The 23,270-nt window shown below is 43.8% G+C and overlaps 1 protein-coding gene across 3 annotated transcripts in view; it reads right to left on the bottom strand.

The window, feature by feature from the left end:
• slc12a8 (solute carrier family 12 member 8) overlaps positions 1–23,270 on the bottom strand; it is an 86,987-nt gene that overhangs the window by 58,588 nt on the left and 5,129 nt on the right. For 2 of the 3 annotated variants that reach the window (XM_061879900.1, XM_061879899.1), the window contains 3 exons: positions 22,550–22,696; positions 18,840–19,031; positions 13,134–13,365 (listed from right to left, as the gene is read on the bottom strand). In XM_061879900.1, coding sequence (XP_061735884.1) covers positions 13,134–13,365; positions 18,840–19,031; positions 22,550–22,600 — 475 coding nt within the window. In that variant the 5' untranslated portion in view covers positions 22,601–22,696. Of the gene's footprint in view, positions 1–13,133; positions 13,395–18,839; positions 19,032–22,549; positions 22,697–23,270 lie in introns of those variants that run through there. The other variant, XM_061879901.1, reaches the window with a different exon arrangement.

Below are 23,270 nucleotides of genomic sequence, written 5' to 3' on the forward strand. Positions count from 1 at the left end.
CCCCCGCAACTCGACCTCGGATAAGCGGAAGAAGATGGATGGATGGATGGATCACAAGACGGAAAAACTTCCCTCACCACGGTGTGACATCTTGATGTCAAGCAAAGCCAGACCAGCTTGCTAGTAAATAAATGCAATTTAAAAATTAGAGGCAGCTCACTGGTAAGTGCTGCTATTTGAGCTATTTTTTAGAACAGGCCAGCGGGCTACTCATCTGGTCCTTACGGGCGACCTGGTGCCCGCGGGCACCGCGTTGGTGACCCCTGGTCTAAAGGGACAAGCATTAGTCCGAGAGGCCGTTTTCCGCCTGGCACTAGTATTTGACTCGTCTCCATTCAATATTGTCATATTGCTTTTGGATATTAAAAGTGACATCCATGCACTGACATGATCTTTCGGTCCAAGTATGGTGACCCACAGAGGCTTCTTCTCCAGGAAGTAGCTGAGAGTCAAGCGAGTGCAGACTAATCTGGGCTGTCCCAGGGACCTGCTGGACATCTGCCAAACATTAGGTGTCCACAACACAAAGTGGGAAAAACCCGAACATGCCACTATTTTAGCGTTGAGGCTGTATTTTCAAATACAGGCTTTTAATGCTTTGACACCTTTCGCTTCCTCCTCCACAGGAAGTCAACAAGCGGTGAGAACAGGAAAGTCCACTTCCTGTGGGCCGGATTCAAAACAAAAATCCACTAAAACTTGAAAAAAAAATTAAAAAAAAATACTAACCCCGTTTCCATATGAGTTGGGAAATTGTGTTAGATGTAAATATAAACAGAATACAATGATTTGCAAATCATTTTCAACCCATATTCAGTTGAATGCACTACAAAGACAAGATATTTGGTGTTCAAACTCATAAACTTTATTTTTTTTGCAAATAATAATTAAATTAAAATTTCATGGCTGCAACACGTGCCAACGTAGTTGGGAAAGGGCATGTTCACCACTGTGTTACATCACCTTTACTTTTAACAACACTCAATAAACGTTTGGGAACTGAGGAAACTAATTGTTGAAGCTTTGAAAGTGGAATTCTTTCCCATTCTCGTTTTATGTAGAGCTTCAGTCGTTCAACAGTCCAGGGTCTCCGCTGTCGTATTTCACGCTTCATAATGTGCCACACATTTTCCATGGGAGACAGGTCTGGACTGCAGGCAGGCCAAGAAAGTACCCGCACTCTTTTTTTACGAAGCCCCGCTGTTGTGACACATGACTTGGCATTGTCTTGCTGAAATAAGCAGGGGCGTCCATGATAACGTTGCTTGGATGACAACATATGTTGCTCCAAAACCTGTATGGACCATTCAGCATTAATGGTGCCTTCACAGATGTGTAAGTTACCCATGCCTTGGACACTAATACACCCCCATACCATCACACATGCTGGCTTTTGAACTTCGTGCCTATAACAATCCGAATGTTTTTTTTCCTCTTTGTTCTGGAGGACACCACGTCCTCTTTTTCCAAATATAATTTAAAATGTGGACGCGTCAGACCTTTCCACTTTGCATCAGTCTATCTTAGGTGAGCTCGGGCCTAGCAAAGCCGGCGGTGTTTCTGGCTGTTGTTGACAAATGGGTTTGGCTTTGCATAGTAGAGTTTTAACTTGCACTTACAGATGTAGCGACCAACTGTAGTTACTGACAGTGGTTTTATGAAGTGTTCCTGAGCCCATGTGGTGATATCCTTTACACACTGATGTCGTTTTTTTTAATGCTGTACCGCCTGAGGGATCAAAAGTCCGTAATATCATCGCTTACGTGCAGTGATTTCTCCAGATTCTCTGAACTTTTGGATGATTTAACGGACCGTAGGTGGTGAAATCCCTAAATTCCTTACAATAGCTCGTTGAGAAATGTTGTTCTAAAACTGTTTGACGATTTGCTTACAAAGGAATGTACCTCGCCCCATCCTTTCTTGTGAATGACTGAGCATTTTATGGGAAGCTATTTTTTTTACCCACTTACCTGTTCCCAATTAGCCTGCACACCTGTGGGATGTTCTATATAAGTGTTTTACGAGTATTCCTCAACTTTATCCGTATTTATTGCCACCTTTCCCAACTTCTTTGTCAGGTGTTGCTGGCATCAAATTCTAAAGTCAATGATTATTTGAAAAAAAAAAAAGTTTATCAGTTTGAACATCAAATATGTTGTATTTGTAGCATATTTAACTGAATATGGGTTGAAAAGGATTTGCAAATCATTGTATTCCGTTTATATTTACATCTAACACAATTTCCCAACTCGGCTTATTAGTGATTCCCAAAGCCCAAAAAAAGTCTGCGAGCTATAGAGCGTTTTCCGTTCGGGCTCCAGTACTCTGGAATGCCCTCCCGGTAACAGTTTGAGATGCTACCTCAGTAGAAGCATTTAAGTCTCACCTTAAAACTCATCTGTATACTCTAGCCTTTAAATAGACCTCCTTTTTAGACCAGTTGATCTGCCGCTTCTTTTCTTTTTTCTCCTATGTCCCACTCTCCGGTCCGATGACCATGGATGAAGTACTGGCTGTCCAGAGTCGAGACCCAGGATGGACCGCTCGTCGGGACCCAGGATGGACCGCTCGCCTGTATCGGTTGGGGACAACCTCAATCAATCAATGTTTATTTATATAGCCCCAAATCACAAATGTCTCAAAGGACTGCACAAATCATTACGACTACAACATCCTCGGAAGAACCCACAAAAGGGCAAGGAAAACTCACACCCAGTGGGCAGGGAGAATTCACATCAAGTGGGACGCCAGTGACAATGCTGACTATGAGAAACCTTGGAGAGGACCTAAGATGTGGGCAACCCCCCCCCCTCTAGGGGACCGAAAGTAATGGATGTCGAGCGGGTCCAACATGATACTGTGAAAGTTCAATCCATAGTGGCTCCAACACAGCCGCGAGAGTTCAGTTCAAAGCGGATCCAAGACAGCAGCGAAAGTCCCGTCCACAGGAGACCATCTCAAGCGGAGGCGGGTCAGCAGCGTAGAGATGTCCCCAATCGATACAGGCGAGCGGTCCATCCTGGGTCCCGACGAGCGGTCCATCCTGGGTCTCGACTCTGGACAGCCAGTACTTCATCCATGGTTATCGGACCGGACCCCCTCCACAAGGGAGGGGGGGACATAGGAGAAAGAAAAGAAGTGGCAGATCAACTGGTCTAAAAAGGAGGTCTATTTAAAGGCTAGAGTATACAGATGAGTTTTAAGGTGAGACTTAAATGCTTCTACTGAGGTAGCATCTCGAACTGTTACCGGGAGGGCATTCCAGAGTACTGGAGCCCGAACGGAAAACGCTCTATAGCCCACAGACTTTTTTTGGGCTCTAGGAATCACTAATAAGCCGGAGTCTTTTGAAAGCAGATTTCTTGCCGGGATATATCAATCAATCAATGTTTACTTATATAGCCCTAAATCACTAGTGTCTCAAAGGGCTGCACAAATCACCACAACATCCTCGGTAGGCCCACATAAGGGCAAGGAAAACTCACACCCAGTGGGACGTCGGTGACAATGATGACTATGGATGTCGAGCGGGTCTAACATGATACTGTGAGAGTTCAATCCACAATGGATCCAACACAGTCGCGAGAGTCCAGTCCAAAGCGGATCCAACACAGCAGCGAGAGTCCTGTTCACAGCGGAGCCAGCAGGAAACCATCACAAGCGGAGGCGGATCAGCAGCGCAGAGATGTCCCCAGCAGATACACAGGCAAGCAGTACATGGCCACCGGATCGGACCGGACCCCCTCCACAAGGGAGAGTGGGACATAGAAGAAAAAGAAAAGAAACGGCAGATCAACTGGTCTAAAAAGGGAGTCTATTTAAAGGCTAGAGTATACAAATGAGTTTTAAGGTGAGACTTAAATGTACAATACAATCGGCAAGATCAACTCTGCTGATCCGCCTCCGCTTGGGATGGTTTCCTGTGGACGGGACTCTCGCTGCTGTCTTGGATCCGCTTTGAACTGAACTCTCGCGGCTGTGTTGGAGCCACTATGGATTGAACTTTCACAGTATCATGTTAGACCCGCTCGACATTGCTTTCGGTCCGGGGGGGGGGGTTTTGCCCACATCTGAGGTCCTCTCCAAGGTTTCTCATAGTCACTGCCGTCCCACTGGGTGTGAGTTTTCCTTCCCTTTTGTGGGTTCTTCCGAGGCTGTCGTAGTCGTAATGGTTTGTGCAGTCCTTTCAAACATTTGTGATTTGGGGCTATATAAATAAACATTGATTGATTGATTGATATGGAAACGGGGTTTGTCAAAGAAATATAGTTTTTAAATGAGAAACTTTAATGAGAACTGTATTGAACTTATTTAAAAATAGGAATGTTAATGAGCTCAACAGTCCTGTGGAAAAAAAGAGCTGTCAAAAGTGTTTATTTAGTGACATCTGCTGGTGTGAAATAACTAGACACATTTTAAAAAAAAAAATCAAGAATCAACTATTGTAATATTTGGGCAATATTATATTTTTTAAACAGAAAACATGCCTTTTTTTCCCCCTCAGAAAAAAACACATCCTATTCACCTCTCGTCCAGTGAACTAAACACCAGGTGAGGCATTAATACTTTTCTTATTTTTTACTTAAATTCATGCAGCTCTAGTCATTGATTTAGGTTGCACATTAGAGTTAAAGGAAAAAAAAGGGAGTTATTTGCTTTCATAAAAACGTTATCATAATGATATTATGATATGATAAATACGTCCAAACACTATTTGACAAAGTTGTTGTTAAATACTTTTTGGTCCCATTTGCTATTAACAAAATAAATCAAGTATTCTGAGTGTATTGTCATGATCCACGTCTTGGATCAAGACATATTCTGGTTTTGGTTCTGTTTGTTATCACATTCTGTCTAGTATTTGTCTTCCTCAGTTCTTTGTGGCACTTCCTGGTTTTGTTCCGTTGTCATAGTTACCCATTTAGTGTCACCTGTCTCTCCTTTGATCACACGCACCTGCCCTTGGTTCGTTATCCCCCTATTTAAGACCGCCTTTGTTGGACATTCTTTCTTGGACTCTTGTTTGCTTCACGCTACAGTTGACGTCGCTCTTTCCAGCCTGGTGGTAACTACCTTCGTGTGCGTTAGCTCCCATGCTATTTCAGTTGTTTGTCCCGAGCTCATGCTAGCGCTTTTTTTTTTTTGTTTGTTAGTGCCTTCGAGCAAGTGTTTTTGGTTCTTAGACTGTTTTGGTTAGTATAAATAAATTATTGTCACCACAATGCCACCGAGACGTCACATGTATATTACCTTTCTGTATTTGTATCTGAAGCAGCAAAAGTTAACCTCTATGAAAATGTACTTTGTATGACCGCATTCATTTTGTCTAGTGAAGTATTTAATCTTGGATACAGTATATAATCCTCCATACTGGCAGAAACATTGATTTAATTCAATTTCATTCCAAGAAATTAAACAATATTTGCCATGTTTGTTATAAATACAGTTCAAAGAAAAGAAAAAAATGCTGGCTTCCACTGGAGAGACCTGTGTCTGCTAGCTTGAGCGCCCCCACTTCTCCCAGTGTGGGGCGAGTCAGAGTACTGCTGAGGCTTTGAACTGCAAGTCTACAATGTATCGCCCCCTACCTTGAGGCAGAGGTACTTGCTGCCTCAAGACCTGCCTTTTCCACGCGGCAACAAGCATACGCCCCCTTGCACGCACGACCAATACACACTGTGTGTAGCCGTGGAGGCACCGCCCGTGTCTGCCTCACTTCTCATCTGCTGCGTTGTTTTTAACAGGAAACATGGAATTTCCGTGATTTTGACCATGAACATTTTTTAAATATACAGGAATTGAAGTGAATTATATTTATATAGCGCTTTTTCTCTAGTGACTCAAAGCGCTTTACATAGTGAAACCCAATATCTAATTTTTACATATAAACCAGTGTGGGTGGCACTGGGAGCAGGTGGGTAAAGTGTCTTGCCCAAGGACACAAAAGCAGTGTCTAGGATGGCGAGCGGGGATCGGACCTGCAACCCTCAAGTTGCTGGCACGGCCGCTCTACCACCCCCGGGAACCACACCAAAATCAAATAGAAAGCATAAATAAAAAGAGAAATATTAAAACTTGTTTTATTTTATTGCTTCGTTTTGGAACATCTCATGGTTAAGCCACCTGGTGGGAGGTGAGGCACTGCATCACTTGCCTCCCCTTCCAGCACGTCACCGCTCTCGTCAGTAATTTATAAAAAGAGCCGTCTCTCGTCAAGCTGCGCATGTAATTGCGCAGTTTGTCTATATCAGGGGTCTCAGACACGCGGCCCGCGGGACGTTATTTTGCGGCCCCCACCTTAATATGAAAGCCCGTGAGTTTTATATGAATGGCACTTGACAGCGTTGTGTTATTTGGGTCCAAAATGGCTATTTCAACATTCTTGGTTGCCTACCCCTGCATTAGTGGATAAGCAGCAAATGAGTGAAAGCGACAGAGACGTTGCCATGGAGACGAGAGTTCTCTTACTTGCCTGGCTGCAGTCACACCGCGACACCTGTCCGTCAGTAATAACAGTCCCCGATAAGCTGGACCAATTCAAACCGCTATTTGTTTTTTTTATTGTTTAATTGACAAGTCGCCACCCCGCCTTCCGCCCGATTGTAGCTGAGGAAGGCACCAGCGCCCCCCGCAACCCCAAAGGGAATAAGCGATAGAAAATGGATGGATGAAATTTGCATTGCCTACATATATTTCTATATGACGCCGGATAACACTGCGGGAGCCCTCACTTTTTTGCGCTCGCTATCCAGGTACTTTCCTGGCTATTATCCGCCGACCGCCGTGTTGCTGTAGGGAGGAAAAGCGCAACGACACACATTGCGGGAACAACATTATTCTCCGTGCGTCGGCTAACTACAAATATATTCCACAACCCCAAACGTGTCTTTTCCAAAGCCTGCAGTGAAGAGAAGGTTTAGTGATGAGCAAAGACAATTTCAGGGAAAGTGGGAGATGCAATATCTTTTTGTTGAGCCCATTGGCAACCCGACGTGTCTTATTTGTAGAAGGAATACAATTTGAAACGTCATTATGCAACTAGACTTGCTGAGGACATTTTTTTTAAGAAATCTTTTCTTGCGGCCCAGCCTCACCCAGACTCTGCATCCAGTGGCCCCCAGGTAAAGTGAGTAGGAAGTTGGAGACCCCTGCTCTATATTGCTCTTTTTTTTATTTTTATGTATTTATTAAAAAAGTCCTATCACGCTTCATCACTCTGTTGTTCAAAAACATGCAGATTTGAGCACATTTAAAGTGTTTTGGGCTGAAATTGAAAACTTTCAAGTAGAGCTGGGCGATATATCCATCCATCCATCCATCCTCTTCCGCTTATCCGAGGTCAGGTCGCGGGGGCAGCAGCCTAAGCAGGGAAGCCCAGACTTCCCTCTCCCCAGCCACTTCGCCTAGCTCTTCCCGGGGGATCCTGAGGCGTTCCCAGGCCAGCCGGGAGACATAGTCTTCCCAACGTGTCCTGGGTCTTCCCCGTGGCCTCATACCGGTTGGACGTGCCCTAAACACCTCCCTAGGGAGGCGTTCGGGTGGTATCCTGAGCAGATGCCCGAACCACCTCATATGGCTCCTCTCGATGTGGAGGAGCAGCGACTTTACTTTGAGTTCCTCCCGGATGGCAGAGCTTCTCACCCTATCTCTAAGGGAGAGCCCCGCCACCCGGCGGAGGAAACTCATTTCGGGCGCTTGTACCCGTGATCTTATCCTTTCGGTCAGGACCCAAAGCTCATGACCCTAGGTGAGGATGGGAACGTAGATCGACCGGTAAATTGAGAGCTTTGCCTTCCGGCTCAGCTCCTTCTTCACCACAACGGATCGATTCAACATCCGCATTACTGAAGACGCCGCACCGATCCGCCTGTCGATGCCACGATCCATTCTTTCCCCCACTCGTGAACAAGACTCCTAAGTACTTGAACTCCTCCACTTGGGGCAGGGTCTCCTCCCCAACCCGGAGATGGCACTCCAACCTTTTCCGGGCGAGAACTATGGACTCGGACTTGGAGGTGCTGATTCTAATTCCGGTCGCTTCACACTCGGCTGCGAACCGATCCATCTATCGATCTATCGATATACTATATTGCGGGTGTGTCTCTGTGCGATACAGAAAATGACTATATCGTGATATTCAAGTATACGTTCTCACACAGTTGCTTTTAGCAGCTGGCATTACACTGCAGGTTCTTCCCACTCTTTCTCGTCGCTCCTTCTCACAGAGACATAAAACAAGCGCACCTTCTTACATGTGCAACGTCACACGCTCCCACGGAGCAGACAGGTAGCGACATGGTAACGTTAGCTGTGATGCTAACGGTGCGGTCAGTGGTAATGCGAGAGAAAGAAGGTGGGAATGTAACGACCGGGTCGCATCGTGGTGCGGAATTCGTTCTCCCAGGAATGCAGACGGGCTTCGGACACAATGTGAAGGTAGGAACTAATTCTTTATTTAGAAATAAATCAGACTTTAACCAAGAAAAACGTGCTCATAGCACTTAAGGCAAAAAACTAAAAGAGCTAGCATGGGAGCTAGAAGATAAAGAGCCTAGCGTGGAAGTTAGCAGGTAGCGAGCAAGAAACAGACGTCGTCACTTGTTGTATGAAAACAAACTAGGAACCCAGCCCGAGTGAGGCCAGGGCATGGACTATATAGCCCTCTGATTAGTGCCCTGGCAACAGGTGCGCATCCCGAGAACTAACCAGAGGCAGGTGAATGTAATTTGCCGTCATGGCAACTGAGACAAACAAAATCAAGAGGTGCTGAAAACACAAGTGACTTAGACAACGTAAACAGAATATGATCCGGTTATCGGATCATAACAGTGAATCTTGTAACAAATGAAGGAAGAATTAATTCCCAAGAAAAACAGCACGGGATCCATCGTCCGGCGGTGGTTTGGCTTCAAGCGGGAGGGTGTTGAACTATTATGCGGCAAAAGCGTTGCTAGAAAAAGTAGCACCACTGCTAATGTAGCATCATATGAAAAGTCACCCGTTCGAGAATAAGGAGTGCTTGAAACTCCGCATGTCAACATCTCCGTTTGGTGCCACACCCACAAAATGCTGAAGCAACTATTTCCAGATCAACACTTATGAATAACATAGTCAACAACAGAAGGCGATAACGCCCGTAGTAACCTACCACATAGTGAAGGACATACACTATTTGATATGCAGCTCATTTTTATTTGACAGTTATTGAAATATCTTCTGTGACATCATGCACAAAAGTGCACTTTATTTGTTTTAAACCATTGTAATGGCCTTATGTACAAAAAGTACACTTTAATTTAGTGTTGTTTTGATACGTCATTTAGTGACATCATGCACAAAAGTGCACTCATAGCTTGTTTTAAAATGTCTCTGACAATCTTGCACTTTCTGTTTTGGAAATGACATGAATGTTTGTGCCACTGCTTAACATACTTGCCAACCTTGAGACCTCGGATTTGGGGAGGTGGGGGTGGGGGGACTTGGTGTGTGTGTGTGGGGGGGAGGGGGGGCGTGGTTTGGGCGGGGTGCGTGGTTAAGAGGGGACGAGTATAATTCACCAACTCGAGTATTTCGTATATATTCATACATATATATATATATGTGTGTGTATGAAACACTTGACTTTCAATGAATTCTAGCTATATATATTTATTTTATTATATATATATAAATAAAAGAAATAGTTGAATTTCAGACCGTACCTATCAAATAGACAGTAATAAAAACACAGTTGTTCTACTAACTGTACTGGGCTTGCTGGTTACTAAAAAAAAAAAACAACAACAACACTTACCTTTCACTATTTGAGTAACCTTTGTTCTGCCATTTGCGTACTGGCGAGAGTCACATGCCGTCAGGTGCACATCACCACGTAAATCATTGGCCAATCAAAAAGCAACCCCACAACGCTATAGCCAACATTCACCAGGAGATGGCAACAGACAACATAGAATCACTCTATTACAGATGTCGTCGCCATGGCTGTAACTTCCTCGTTCTTCTGCTTCGTCTCCTAGCGTGTGCAGTTTTTTTTATTAAAATCCGTAGATGTTGTAACGAGATTGGGCAGGCAAGCTTTTTATAAGCAGACGTGAAAACAGGCTCTCCCCACTCATGTCCGCATGGAGCTGGAAGGGGCGTGAATTTCGGGAGATTTTCGGGAGATTATTTCTTCCGGGAGGTTTTCGGGAGAGGCGCTGAATTTCGGGAGTCTCCCGGAAAATCCGGGAGGGTTGGCAAGTATGCTGCTTGATAACTGTTTAATAAATACAAGTTATCCTTCACTAAAGGAGCAAAAGAGCAGAGCAGATATGTGAGCTTCACACCTGTACACCTGAGACACAGGTGCACATTATGATGTCACTTCCTTGCATATTCCAAAGCAGTGACTTTCAAATGAGATTGGTAAACAACACTCAGGGGCGCCAACACATCCTTGCTTAATTGCAGACACACCAATCAGGTTCAAGAACTACAAAAACGTCTGATCCTACTTGCTGAAGATTTAATCACTAATATTTTCCCTGTTGGATTTTCTTTTATATTTTGTCAGTTTTTTCTCCATATTTTTTCATAGTTTTTTTTTAGTGTGTGTATATAATTATATATTTTTTTCTAATGCACACAACTGTTGTAGCATCGACATCTGCTGTTAATGCTACAACGAAGCCGGCGGCGTTTCTGGGTGTTGTTGATAAAAGGCTTTAGCTTTGCATAGTAGAGTTGTATCTTGCACTTACAGATGTAGCAACCAACTGTAGTTACTGACAGTGGTTTTCTGAAGTGTTGCTGAGCCCATGTGGTGATATCCTTTACACACTGATGTCGCTTTTCGATGCAGTAGCGCCTGAGGGATCCAAGGTCCAAAATATCATCGCTTACTTTCTCCAGATTCTCTGAACTTTTTGATGATATTACGCACAGTAGATGTTGAAATCCCTAAATTCCTTGCAATAGCTGGTTGAGAAATGTTGTTCTTAAACGATTGGACAATTTGCTCACGCTTCTATTTTGGTGGCTTTTTCTCTTTTTTGGTATTTTCCTGTAGCACTTTCATGTCTTTCTTTGAGCGATATTTCCCGCATCTACTTTGTTTCAGCAATCAAGAATATTTCAGTTGTTTTTATCCTTTTTTGTGGGGAAATTGTTGATTGTCATGTCATGTTCGGATCCACACTGTGGACACCGTCTTTGCTCCGCACTAAGTCTTTGCTGTCGTCCAGCATCCTGTGTTTGTTTACTTTGTAGCCAGTTCAGTTTTAGTTTTTTTCCTGCATAGCCTTCTCTAAGCGTCAATGCCTTTTCTTAGGGGCACTCACCAGTTGTTTATTTTTGGTTCAAGCATTAGACACCTTTTTACCTGCACACTGCCTCCCGCTGTTTCCGACATCTACAAAGCAATTAGCTACCGGCTACCACCTACTGATATGGAAGAGTTTTACATGGTACTCTGCCGAGCTCTAGACAGCACCGACACTCAACAACACATAATTTGAAGACTATAATTCCTGGTTTGCATCTCGGTTAAATGGATACAATGAAACATAACTGTCAGACTTGCCACTGACAGTTTGTTCATGTTTTAGTTTTTCCTCTGTGTGTGTTTAGTATTTCCTGTTTTTAGTTCCTGTCAGCGCTCTTATTTTGTCTGGTTCCTGTTTTTTTCCCTGTGCGCTGTTTTCCCCCTAAACTGTGAATGATTGGCACCTGGCCACACCTGGTGTCAATCAGCCCCGCTCCTATTTTACCTGCTTTGTTCCTCCAGTCAGTGCAGGATTATTGTCGCTCGTGTCAATGCAGCGTTGCGATAAGCTATATTTGATAGTGGTTGTAGCTTATTTGTCTTTTGTTCCCTGCTTCCAAGTTTGTTTTCATATTATAAGTACGACTTCTGTTTCTTGCTCTATACCTGCTAGCTTCCACGCTAGGCGTTTTTGTTTGTTGTCCGCCTCGTGCGCGCTTTTTGTTGTAACCCTTTGGTTTGTTCTTGTTTTACTATATACTAAAACAAGAACAATTTGAAATGTGGACTCGTCAGACCACAGAACACTTTTCCACTTTGCATCAGTCCATCTTAGTTGATTTTGGGCCTAGAGAAGCCAGCGGCGTTTCTGGATGTTGCTCGATACCTGCTAACTTCCACACTAGGCGTTTTTGTTTGTTGTCCGCCTCGTGCGCGCCTTTTGTTGTAACCCTTTGGTTTGTTCTTGTTTTACTATATACTAAAACAAGAACAATTTGAAATGTGGACTCGTCAGACCACAGAACACTTTTCCACTTTGCATCAGTCCATCTTAGTTGATCTTGGGCCTAAAGAAGCCAGCGGCGTTTCTGGATGTTGTTGATGAATGGCTTTCGCTTTGCATAGTAGAGCTTTAACTTGCCCTTACAGATGTAGCGACAAACTGTATTTAGTGACAGTGGTTTTCTGAAGTGTTCCTGAGCCCATGTGGTGATATCCTTTAGAGATTGATGTCGGTTTTTGATACAGTGCCGTCTGAGGGATCGAAGGCCACTGTCATTCAATGTTGGTTTCCGACCATGCCGCTTACGTGGAGTGATTTCTCCAGATTCTCTGAACCGTTTGATGATATTATGGAGCGTAGATGTTGAAATCCCCAAATTTCTTGAAATTGCACTTTTGAGAAACGTTGTTCTAAAACTGTTTGACTATTTGCTTACGCAATTGTAGAAAAAGGGGTGTACCTCGCCCCATCTTTGTTTGTGAAAGACTAAGCATTTTTTGGGAAGCTGTTTTTTATACCCAATCATGGCATCCACCTTTTCCCAATTAGCTGCACACCTGTGGGATGTTCCAAATAAGTGTTTGATGAGCATTTCTCAACTTTATCAGTATTTATTGCCACCATTCCCAACTTCTTTGTCACGTGTTGCTGGCATCAAATTCTAAAGTTAATGATTATTTACTACATACTAAAACAAGAACAAACCAAAGGGGTACAACAATCATGTTTTCCTGCAAAATTCCTCCCTCCTTCTCTGCATCTTGGGGTTCGTCTCAAACTAACTCTGACAATAACTAAACATATAAAGTCAACTTGTTTTTACACTCTACTGCTTCTTTAACACCACACCCAGAGAGCCCAAGCAGACATCCATGACCGTAGACTTACCCGGGTCCAGGTGCGTGAAGGTGCCAATGACAAAGTCCAGAGTGGAGACGACCAGCACCGCCAGCAACAGCAACTGGAGTCGCACGATCCACTTGACACCGGCCAGGTTGATTCCCAGCAGGCCCAGCAGCACCGCGGCTGACACACCTCTCACCGCCCACTGGTTCTGAAGACCGAGCAGCTCGGCCACCGACTCGGAGAAGCCAGTGATGTACATGGCGGCGGCCACACACTGTGGAGGGTGGCATGTAGTCAGCAATTCTGAAATGGGAAAAATGTCCAATTCTGGTTTAGAGATCGACCGATTGTATTTTTCAGGGCCGATACGGATTACTATTAGTAGTCAAGGACGACGATAGGTGATATTTGGAGGCGATATTATTTCAGTGGTGTGCCGTCAGGGCCAGCAAGGCCTTCTCTGCTGGCCAAACAACCAGAAATCGTGATCATAATTAAACATAAAAGTATTTTTTAATTTCCTTTTCGTAAATATCTGAAAGGATTCATATTATCTTCAGCCTTCCCGGTAAGGTTTATTCAGGTGTACTGGAGAGGAGGCTACGCCGGATAGTCGAACCTCGGATTCAGGAGGAACAGTGTGGTTTCGTCCTGGTCGTGGAACTGTGGACCAGCGCTATACTCTCGGCAGGGTCCTTGAGGGTGCATGGGAGTTTGCCCAACCAGTCTACATGTGCTTTGTGGACTTGGAGAAGACATTCGACCGTCTACCCCGGGAAGTCCTGTGGGGAGTGCTCAGAGAGTATGGGGTAACGGATTGTCTGCTCCCTGTACGATCAGTGTCAGAGCTTGGTCCGCATTGCCGGCAGTAAGTCGGACCTGTTTCCGGTGAGAGTTGGACTGCGCCAAGGCTGCCCTTTGTTATCCATTCTGTTCATAAATTTTATGAACAGAATTTCTAGGCGCAGTCAGGGCGTTGAGGGGATCTGGTTTGGTGGCTGCAGGATTAGGTCTCTGCCTTTTGCAGATGATGTGGTCCTGATGGCTTCATCTGGCCGGGATCTTCAGCTCTCACTGGATCGGTTCGCAGCCGAGTTCGAAGCGACTGGGATGATAATCCGCACCTCCAAGTCCGATTCCATGGTTCTCGCCCGGAAAAGGGTGGGGTGCCATCTCCGGATTGGGGAGGAGATCTTGCCCAAAGTGGAGGAGTTCAAGTACCTCAGAGTCTTGTTCACGAGTGAGGGAAGAGTGGATCGTGAGATCGACAGGCAGATCGGTGCGGCATCTTCAGTAATGAGGACGCTGTATCTATCCGTTGTGATGAAGAAGGAGCTGAGCTGGAAGGCAAAGCTGTCAATTTACCGGTCGATCTACGTTCCCATCATCACCTATGGTCATGAGCTTTGGGTTATCACTGAAAGGACAAGATCACGGGTACAAGCGGCCGAAATGTGTTTCCTCCGCCGGGTGGCGGGGCTCTCCCTTAGAGATAGGGTGAGAAGCTCTGCCATCCAGGAGAACCTCAAAGTAAAGCTGCTGCTCCTCCACATGGAGAGGAGCCAGATGAGGTGGTTCGGGCATCTGGTCAGGATGCCACCCGAACAGGGAGGTGTACGGGCACGTCCGAACAGTAAGAGACCACGGGGTAGACCCAGGACACGTTGGGAAGACTGTTTCCTGGCTGGCCTGGGAACGCCTCGGGATCTCCCCGTAAGGAGCTGGACGAAGTGGTTTGGGAGAGCTGCCCAAGATGGCTGAATGGATGGATATTCTCTTCATGTCATATTATGCTCCTTCCAGGGCTGTTGTTTTCAGGATATAGAGTTTTTATCCAATCAGAATTCAGCTAGCTTATGTTGCCCACGACTACGAAGGGAATAAGCGGTAGAAAATGAATGGATGGATGGATGGATGGATGTTGCCATACTGTACCAAATCTGCCTAGGGCCTTCAGAATCAACAATGCGGGCGTCTGTGCACTGTAAGTGAACATGCGCATACAGTTGATAGACAGTTGCGATAGCCAATCAAATCACAAGCTGTTGTCAGTAAGGCCTTCTAGATGGCCTAAAGCAGATATATATTGTGATCTTATGAGCTCGGTAACATAAGAACTACATTACCCAGCATGCCACGGTAGTGAAGAGCATGCGTTTACGTTGTTGAATGTAGCTGGATGTTTTTGATGAGCACGCTGTGGAGTAAACTTTAAGAAGTCAGCCAACACGCCTGATCAGCATCTTTTATGAATAGACAAGACAACACATATATTTGCAAGGCCATTTTCAAGAAGGATATTTAAAGGGAAACTACAAACCCCGTTTCCATATGAGTTGGGAAATTGTGTTAGATGTAAATATAAACGGAATACAATGATTTGCAAATTATCTTCAACTCATATTCAGTCGAATATGCTACAAAGACAACATATTTGATGTTCAAACTGATAAACATTTTCTTTTTTTGCAAATAATCATTAACTTTAGAATTTGATGCCAGCAACACGTGACAAAGAAGTTGGGAAAGGCGGCAATAAATACTGATAAAGTTGAGGAATGCTCATCAAACACTTATTTGGAACATCCCACAGGTGTGCAGGCTAATTGGGAACAGGTGGGTGCCATGATTGGGTATAAAAACAGCTTCCCAAAAAATGCTCAGTCTTTCACAAGAAAGGATGGGGCGAGGTACACCGCTTTGTCCACAACTGCGTGAGCAAATAGTCAAACAGTTTAAGAACAACGTTTCTCAAAGTGCAATTGCAAGAAATTTAGGGATTTCAACATCTACGGTCCATAATATCAGCAAAAGGTTCAGAGAATCTGGAGAAATCACTCCACGTAAGCGGCATGGCCGGAAACCAACATTGAATGACCGTGACGTTCGATCCCTCAGACGGCACTGTATCAAAAACCGACATCAATCTCTAGAGGATATCACCACATGGGCTCAGGAACACTTCCGAAAACCACTGTCACTAAATACAGTTTGTCGCTACATCTGTAAGTGCACGTTAAAGCTCTACTATGCAAAGCAAAAGCCATTTATCAACAACATCCAGAAACACCGCCGGCTTCTCTGGGCCCAAGATCAACTAAGATGGACTGATGCAAAGTGGAAAAGTGTTCTGTGGTCTCACGAGTCCACATTTCAAATTGTTTTTGCAAAAATTCAACATTGTGTCATCCGGACCAAAGGGGAAGCGAACAATCCAGACTGTTATCGACGCAAAGTTCAAAAGCCAGCATCTGTGATGGTATGGGGGTGCATTAGTGCCCAAGGCATGGGTAACTTACACATCTGTGAAGGCACCATTAATGCCGAAAGGTACATACAGGTTTTGGAACAACATATGCTGCCATCCAAGCGTCGTCTTTTTCATGGACGCCCCTGCTTATTTCGGCAAGACAATGCCAAGCCACATTCAGCACGTGTCACAACAGCATGGCTTCGTAAAAAAAGAGTGCGGGTACTTTCCCAGCCCGCCTGCAGTCCCGACCTGTCTCTCATGGAAAATGTGTGGCGCATTATGAAGCGTAAAATACGACAGCGGAGACCCCGGACTGTTGAAGGACTGAAGCTCTACATAAAACAAGAATGGGAAAGAATTCCACTTTCAAAGCTTCAACAATTAGTTTCCTCAGTTCCCAAACGTTTATTGAGTGTTGTCAAAAGAAAAGGTGATGTAACACAGTGGTGAACATGCCCTTTCCCAACTACTTTGGCACGTGTTGCAGCCATGAAATTCTAAGTTAATTATTATTTGCAAAAGTTGAACATCAAATATTTTGTCGAATCTGTTTTTTTGCAATTTTAATTTTTACAGTATCACATAAGATATGTTTTAATTGCTGACGCGGGTTTATTGATTTTTAAATACGCCAGATAATAACCAGTTTTGTACACGGTTGATGGTATTACAATGCCCAGTAGTGCGTGAATGTGTTTCTGTATAGTATTTCTCCAGCAATGGTAATGTGGTGACATAAATGATGATGTTTTGAGACGTAATCATTGAAGTCGGACATCACTGAAGACCTAGGTGATGAATTACAGTAAAAGTTATTTAAAAATGAATATTACATGTCAGTAAACATCTGGACAAGACTTTAAGTTGTTTTAACATACTTTTTTTCAGTAAAGTTTGGACCAGTAGTGACATAATGTTTGATGTTGTGTTTAATTTATAATCAAAAAACATCAAACGCCTTTATTAAGGCCTCTAAGAGGAACATCATTATTTTATTTCTAAATATGGAACATCTCCTGGGAAAATTGGTAAAAATATGACACAATAACTCATTTACTCCATTTTATACCATGTTATAACACTTGATGGATTTAAATACATTGTAAAGTTTCCTCCTGAAATGTTTTCAACATTTAAATAAAAATAATTCTGGGCTCCTTCACGTGGATTATAGATTAGACATTTTTCAAGATAGCTGACATTTCTTCCTGGATGTTACAGAAAGTATGAGAATGTGTGAGCTGCTGCCTGTGTCACAACATGGCTTGGATTAAAGTTGTTTCTTCGATGCAGAGAATGTAGTGCACGGGCGAGACGTGACTGTGAGTACATCCTTTATTTATATAATATATACAAAAACAGGGAAAACAAAAACACTTGCTCGATGGTATGAACGATAAGTAACTATAAACTTAAACAGCACAATGGCATGACTATATACAAACGAAACAAAATACACTAGCTGTGGCATAAACAAAACAATACTAGCACTGAGGCATAAATACAAAACTAGCTTCAGGTAGCTGTTGCTACCTGGTAGGGTGTGTGAGTGTGTGAAGATCCCAGAACGATGAACAGAAAGCAAGTGGCATAAATAGTGGCCGTGGTAACTAGAAACAGGTGTGAGAGGCTGATGATCGGGTCGTGACTCGGGGGACCAGGTGGAAACTAATGAGTAGCTATGGTGACCAAGAAAACAATGAAGTGCAAACGCAAAAAGAGTCCAGAAAACAAAACAAAACATGATCAAACATAAAACCAGATTAACGGGCATGACAGCCTGCTTCTCTTTACTTATAAGATCATCTCATATGTGTAAAGATATTAAAAAAAAGTCATAGATATCTTTTGTCCATCCATCTCTGTCGCATTGTTATTTGATTGATCATGAAACTTGTGGCGCTCAATATAATGAGCCTACGCTGCAGTAGCCAAAATGAAAACACCAGGGAAGGACAAAAACTGGATTTCCTGGCAAAAATGTAAAGTTTTGACAGGCAAGCATAGGACACGTACTGTAGGAGAGAAAGAGAGGGGTGTCACTGCTGCTGCTCACTGCTCCCCTCACCTCCCAGGGGGTGATCAAAGGGTGATGGATCAAATGCATGACAATCAGTGGTAATTTAACTTTAACAATTCACACAAGAACTCGAAAAAAGGCCCTGTCAGATATCAAAACATATTTGGGGAAGAATATTTTATTCTCAAACTAATTAAATAAGCAAAAAGATGACTATTTTATTACATAGGAAGAGTGTTGGTGCTTAAGCATTGATTATTATTATCCACTTTATTATTTTTTTATTTTATAAATACCAAATACTAGTATCATATATGCATATATTTTGATGTGTTTCTGTTGTAAAAAAATAATAAAAAAAGAAGCAGATACTGAAAAATAAGAAAGGCTGATATCGATTTAGGTCAAAATGCCAAATATCGGCGGTGATAATAATAATAATAATAATCGGTCGATCTCTATTCTGGTTACTCACCTGTCCGAACACGTAGAGGAGACCCACAGTCCCCCCGACTCGGCCTCCTAAGACCGTAGACACCATGGAGTACACACCTCCACTTCCCACCCCACAATGCCGGCACACGCCAATCCCGGACAGGACTGTGACCAAAGCAAAACCCACCACCATGGAGACCAGCAGCAGGGCGGCAAGCACGCCCGTGTTCCCCTGCAAAATGACACAAAGAGTCCAGCGACACTGCAACATAAAGACAAAATGTCCTGTGGCAATAAGAGCGCTGTGATACTCTTCCATATCAGTAGGGGGCAGCCGGTAGCTATTTGTTTTGTGGGAGGCAGGGTGCAGGTAAAAAAGTGTCCAATGCTTAAACCAAATATATAAAAAACGTGAGTTCCCCTAAGAAAAGGCATTGAAGCTTAGGGAAGGCTATGTCAGGGGTATTTGTTGATGTCGAACCCCGAGATGCAGAGATGGAAGCAGGCATGGTATATGAAAACCTGATTGAATTAAAACTACACAGGAACAAACAAAAAGCATGCACGTGGGCGGAATAACAAACTAAGAGAGCTAGCACTGGGAGCTAGAGAAACAAAAAAGGAACTTTAGCATGGAAGCTAGAGGATAACAAACAGAAAAGCTAACAAAAACAGCTTACCGCTACGACGACCGGGACGAGATGTAGCACGACAGGTAGTAGCTGAAATGATGCCAGACACGACAGGTAGCAAAGACACAAGAGTGACATGAGGCAACGACAATACAAGTCCGAATGACAATACAAGGATCCAACAACTGACACAAGGCAAAGCAGGTTAAAATAGGAGCGGGCTGATTGGCAACGGGTGCGGCCGGGTGCCAATCAGCCACAGCTGAGGAGGAACACAGCACTCAGGGAAGGACAGGAAGCTGACAAAATAAGAGCACTAGACAGGAACTAAAGACAGAGGAAACAGACAAATGCAGAGGAAAAAACTGGAACATAGACAAACTGTCAGGGGAAGGCCTGACAGCGAAATTAAAACTGAACTGGCTACAAAGTCAACAAAAACAAAATGCTGGACGACAGCAAAGACTGGGGAGCACAGATGGCGTCCACAAAGTGTTGTTTTCAGCGTTCAATCTAGCAATGGATGGATCAAAAAAATAGAAAAAATGTGGTATATTTACATTTGTATTAATTTGCTTTCATTGATGACGAGGTTTTCTCTTTTTAGTCCAATTTAATATGCAATGCCTTGAGACTATTGGACAAAGTAGATTTTTCTTAACTCATTAATAATAAGGGACATTTTTTTTTAAGGTTCAAAACATTTTGGTGATACGCTTCGTTGTACCCAGAAATGAAATGTGAGTTGTGTTTGGTTTCACAAATTTTATACTACAAGTGTAACGAAACTAAAAGTGGTGTTATCGTCATTTTAGGAATCGAACATAATTTTCGGCTGGAGGTGGGTTTTATTTGGGGGGAAATGGGCTGAAGGTTGCCGACCCCTGCACTAGTACAATATTATAATACTACATTGTATAAGTTTGTGTTTATTTGGAACATGCAAGCATACAACATGACACACCACAGTTTCTCTATTCAACATGTTCGAAAAGGAGTAGGAAGAAGCAGCGCTTATTTAATCATACCTCTTTTCCATTACATAGCAGTTGCTAAAACTTTTGTTTACTTCTTGTTCTCAATTTACCGTATTTCCTTGAATTCCCGCCGGGCGCTAATTAATTTATAAACTCTTCTCACTCCGGCACTTACCAAAGGCATGTAGTAAAAATTTGAGTGTGATGTAAGCTTGGACCTTAAAGGCCTACTGAAATGAGATTTTCTTATTTAAACGGGGATAGCAGGTCCATTCTATGTGTCATACTTGATCATTTCGCATATTTTTGCTGAAAGCTTTAGTAAAGAACATCCACGATAAAGTTCGCAACTTTCGGTGCTAAGAGAAAAGCCCTGCCTCTACCGGAAGTAGCAGACGATGACGTCACATGTTGATGGCTCCTCACATATTCACATTGTTTATAATGGGAGCCTCCAACAAAAAGTGCTATTCGGACCGAGAAAACAACAATTTCCCCATTAATTTGAGCGAGGATGAAAGATTTGTGTTTGAGGATACTGATAGCGACGGACTAGAAAAAAAAAGTAAAAAGTAAAAAACAAAAAACAAACGCGATTGGGACGGATTCCGATGTTTTTAGACACATTTACTAGGATAATTCTGGGAAATCCCTTATCTTTCTATTGTGTTGCTAGTAGAGATGCGCGGATAGGCAATTATATCATCCGCAACCGCATCACTAAAGTTGTCATCCACCCGAACCAATATTTTATCAGAACCGCAACCGCCCGCCACCCGCCCGTTGTTATATATCCGGAGTCGGCGACCTTTACCACTAAAAGAGCTAGTTTGACCCGTCTTACAAAGTAAAGAAGGCAATGGGTGCGGCTAACGTTCTCGCGAATATCCGATGGTGCTCATCCAGATAACCAGAATAATGGCGTGCTGTGAATCAATTGCTTTTGACGCCTTCTACAACATGTACGAACCGTTTGCCAGTCCAGCAACATGCTGTATGCAGCTTCCGCTAACACACGTACAAGATTGAAGGGCATACTGGGTGATACAGAGTAGACTGATGGTTGTGATATAAACAACTTTAACACTTACTAATATGCGCCACGCTGTGAAGCCACACCGAACAAGAATGACAAACACATTTCGGGAGAACATCCTCCCAGTAAAACAACATAAACGCAACACAACAAATACCCAGAATCCTTTGCATCCATGAGACTTCCTGAATATATTTTACACCCCCGTGCCCCCAACACCGCCCACCTTAACGACACACGGAGGCGGAGGGGGGGTGACGGGGTTTGCTGCTAGCGGGGTGTATAATATAGTCAGGAAGTGTCACGGATGCAAAGGATTCTGGGTATTTGTTGTGTTGCGTTTATGTTGTGTTACTGTGAGGATGTTCTCCCGAAATGTTTTTGTCATTCTTGTTTGGCGCGTATTAGTAAGAATGTTACAGTTGTTTATATCACAACCATTAGTGTACTCTGTGTCACCCAGTATGCCTTGCAATCTTGTACGTGTGTTAGAGGAAGCTGCATACAACTTGTTGCTGGACTAACGATCGGGTTGTACATGTTGTTGAAGTTGTCAAAGGCAATGGCTTCACAGCACGCCCTTATTCTTGTCATCAGGATGAACTCCATTGGATATTCGCGAGAACGTTAGCGGCTCCCATTGTCTTCTTTACTCTGTGAAATTGGTTTAAATAGCACTTTGAGTGGTAAAGGTGGCCGACCTCTGATGTATTTCAACGGGCGGTTGCGGTTCTGATAAAATGTTGGTTCGGGTGAACGGCGGGTGGATGACGACTTTGGTGATGCGGTTGCGGATGATATAATTGCCTGTTTGCGCACCTCTACTGTGAACCCACACCAAACAAGAATGACAAACAGATTTCGGGAGAACATCCGCACCGTAACACAACATAAACACAACGGAACAAATACCCAGAACCCCTTGCGGCACTAACTCTTCCGGGACGCTACAATATACCAACATAACTCGATTTTGCATGTCACTATAAAGTTATATAAGCCTTGCTTGTTCAATATTCAATGCAAAACTTGTTTGGGTCCTTATTATATTTGTCCTATAACTTAGACTTTTCCAGGACAGTGGAGGACCACAGCATGTACTCACCACCAAGTAGCCTGTGCGCAGGAACAGGACTACCCCAAAGATGTTAATCATGCACGTGGTAAAGACACCATCCCAGGTTCCAAAGAGAACCGGCTCCCACAAAAAAAGTTGGATCCTCCACCACGGCTGAGTGGACTGCTGAAGGTCCTGGACGGACATATAAAAGTCTCATTATTATCAGGGAGATATTCAGAACATCCATCCATCCATTTTCTACCGCTTATTCCCTTTTTGGGGTCGCGGGGGGGAGCTGGCGCCTATCTCAGCTACAATCGGGCGGAAGGCGGGGTACACCCTGGACAAGACGCTACCTCATCGCAGGGGCAACACAGATAGACAGACAACATTCACACTCATATTCAAACACTAGGGCCAATTTTTTAGTGTTGCCAATCAAACTATCCCCAGGTGCATGTCTTTGGAAGTGGGAGGAAGCCGGAGTACCCGGAGGGAACCCACGCATTCACGGGGAGAACATGCAAACTCCACACAGGAAGATCCCGAGCCTGGATTTGAACCCAGGACTGCAGGAGCTTCGTATTGTGAGGCAGACGCACTAACCCCTCTGCCACCGTGAACAATGGAATATTATTTCCTATATAAAATCAGTCCAACAGTTGATGTATTTACAATCCCAGTACGGCAATAAAGTGCTTCACAGGCTGTAAAGTAAAAGCAGGAACCATGTCATGTCTTATTTGCAGACGGGGCGAGGTGTGTG

Source organism: Nerophis ophidion, linkage group LG19 (assembly GCF_033978795.1).
Source record: "Nerophis ophidion isolate RoL-2023_Sa linkage group LG19, RoL_Noph_v1.0, whole genome shotgun sequence".
Taxonomy (NCBI): domain Eukaryota; kingdom Metazoa; phylum Chordata; class Actinopteri; order Syngnathiformes; family Syngnathidae; genus Nerophis; species Nerophis ophidion.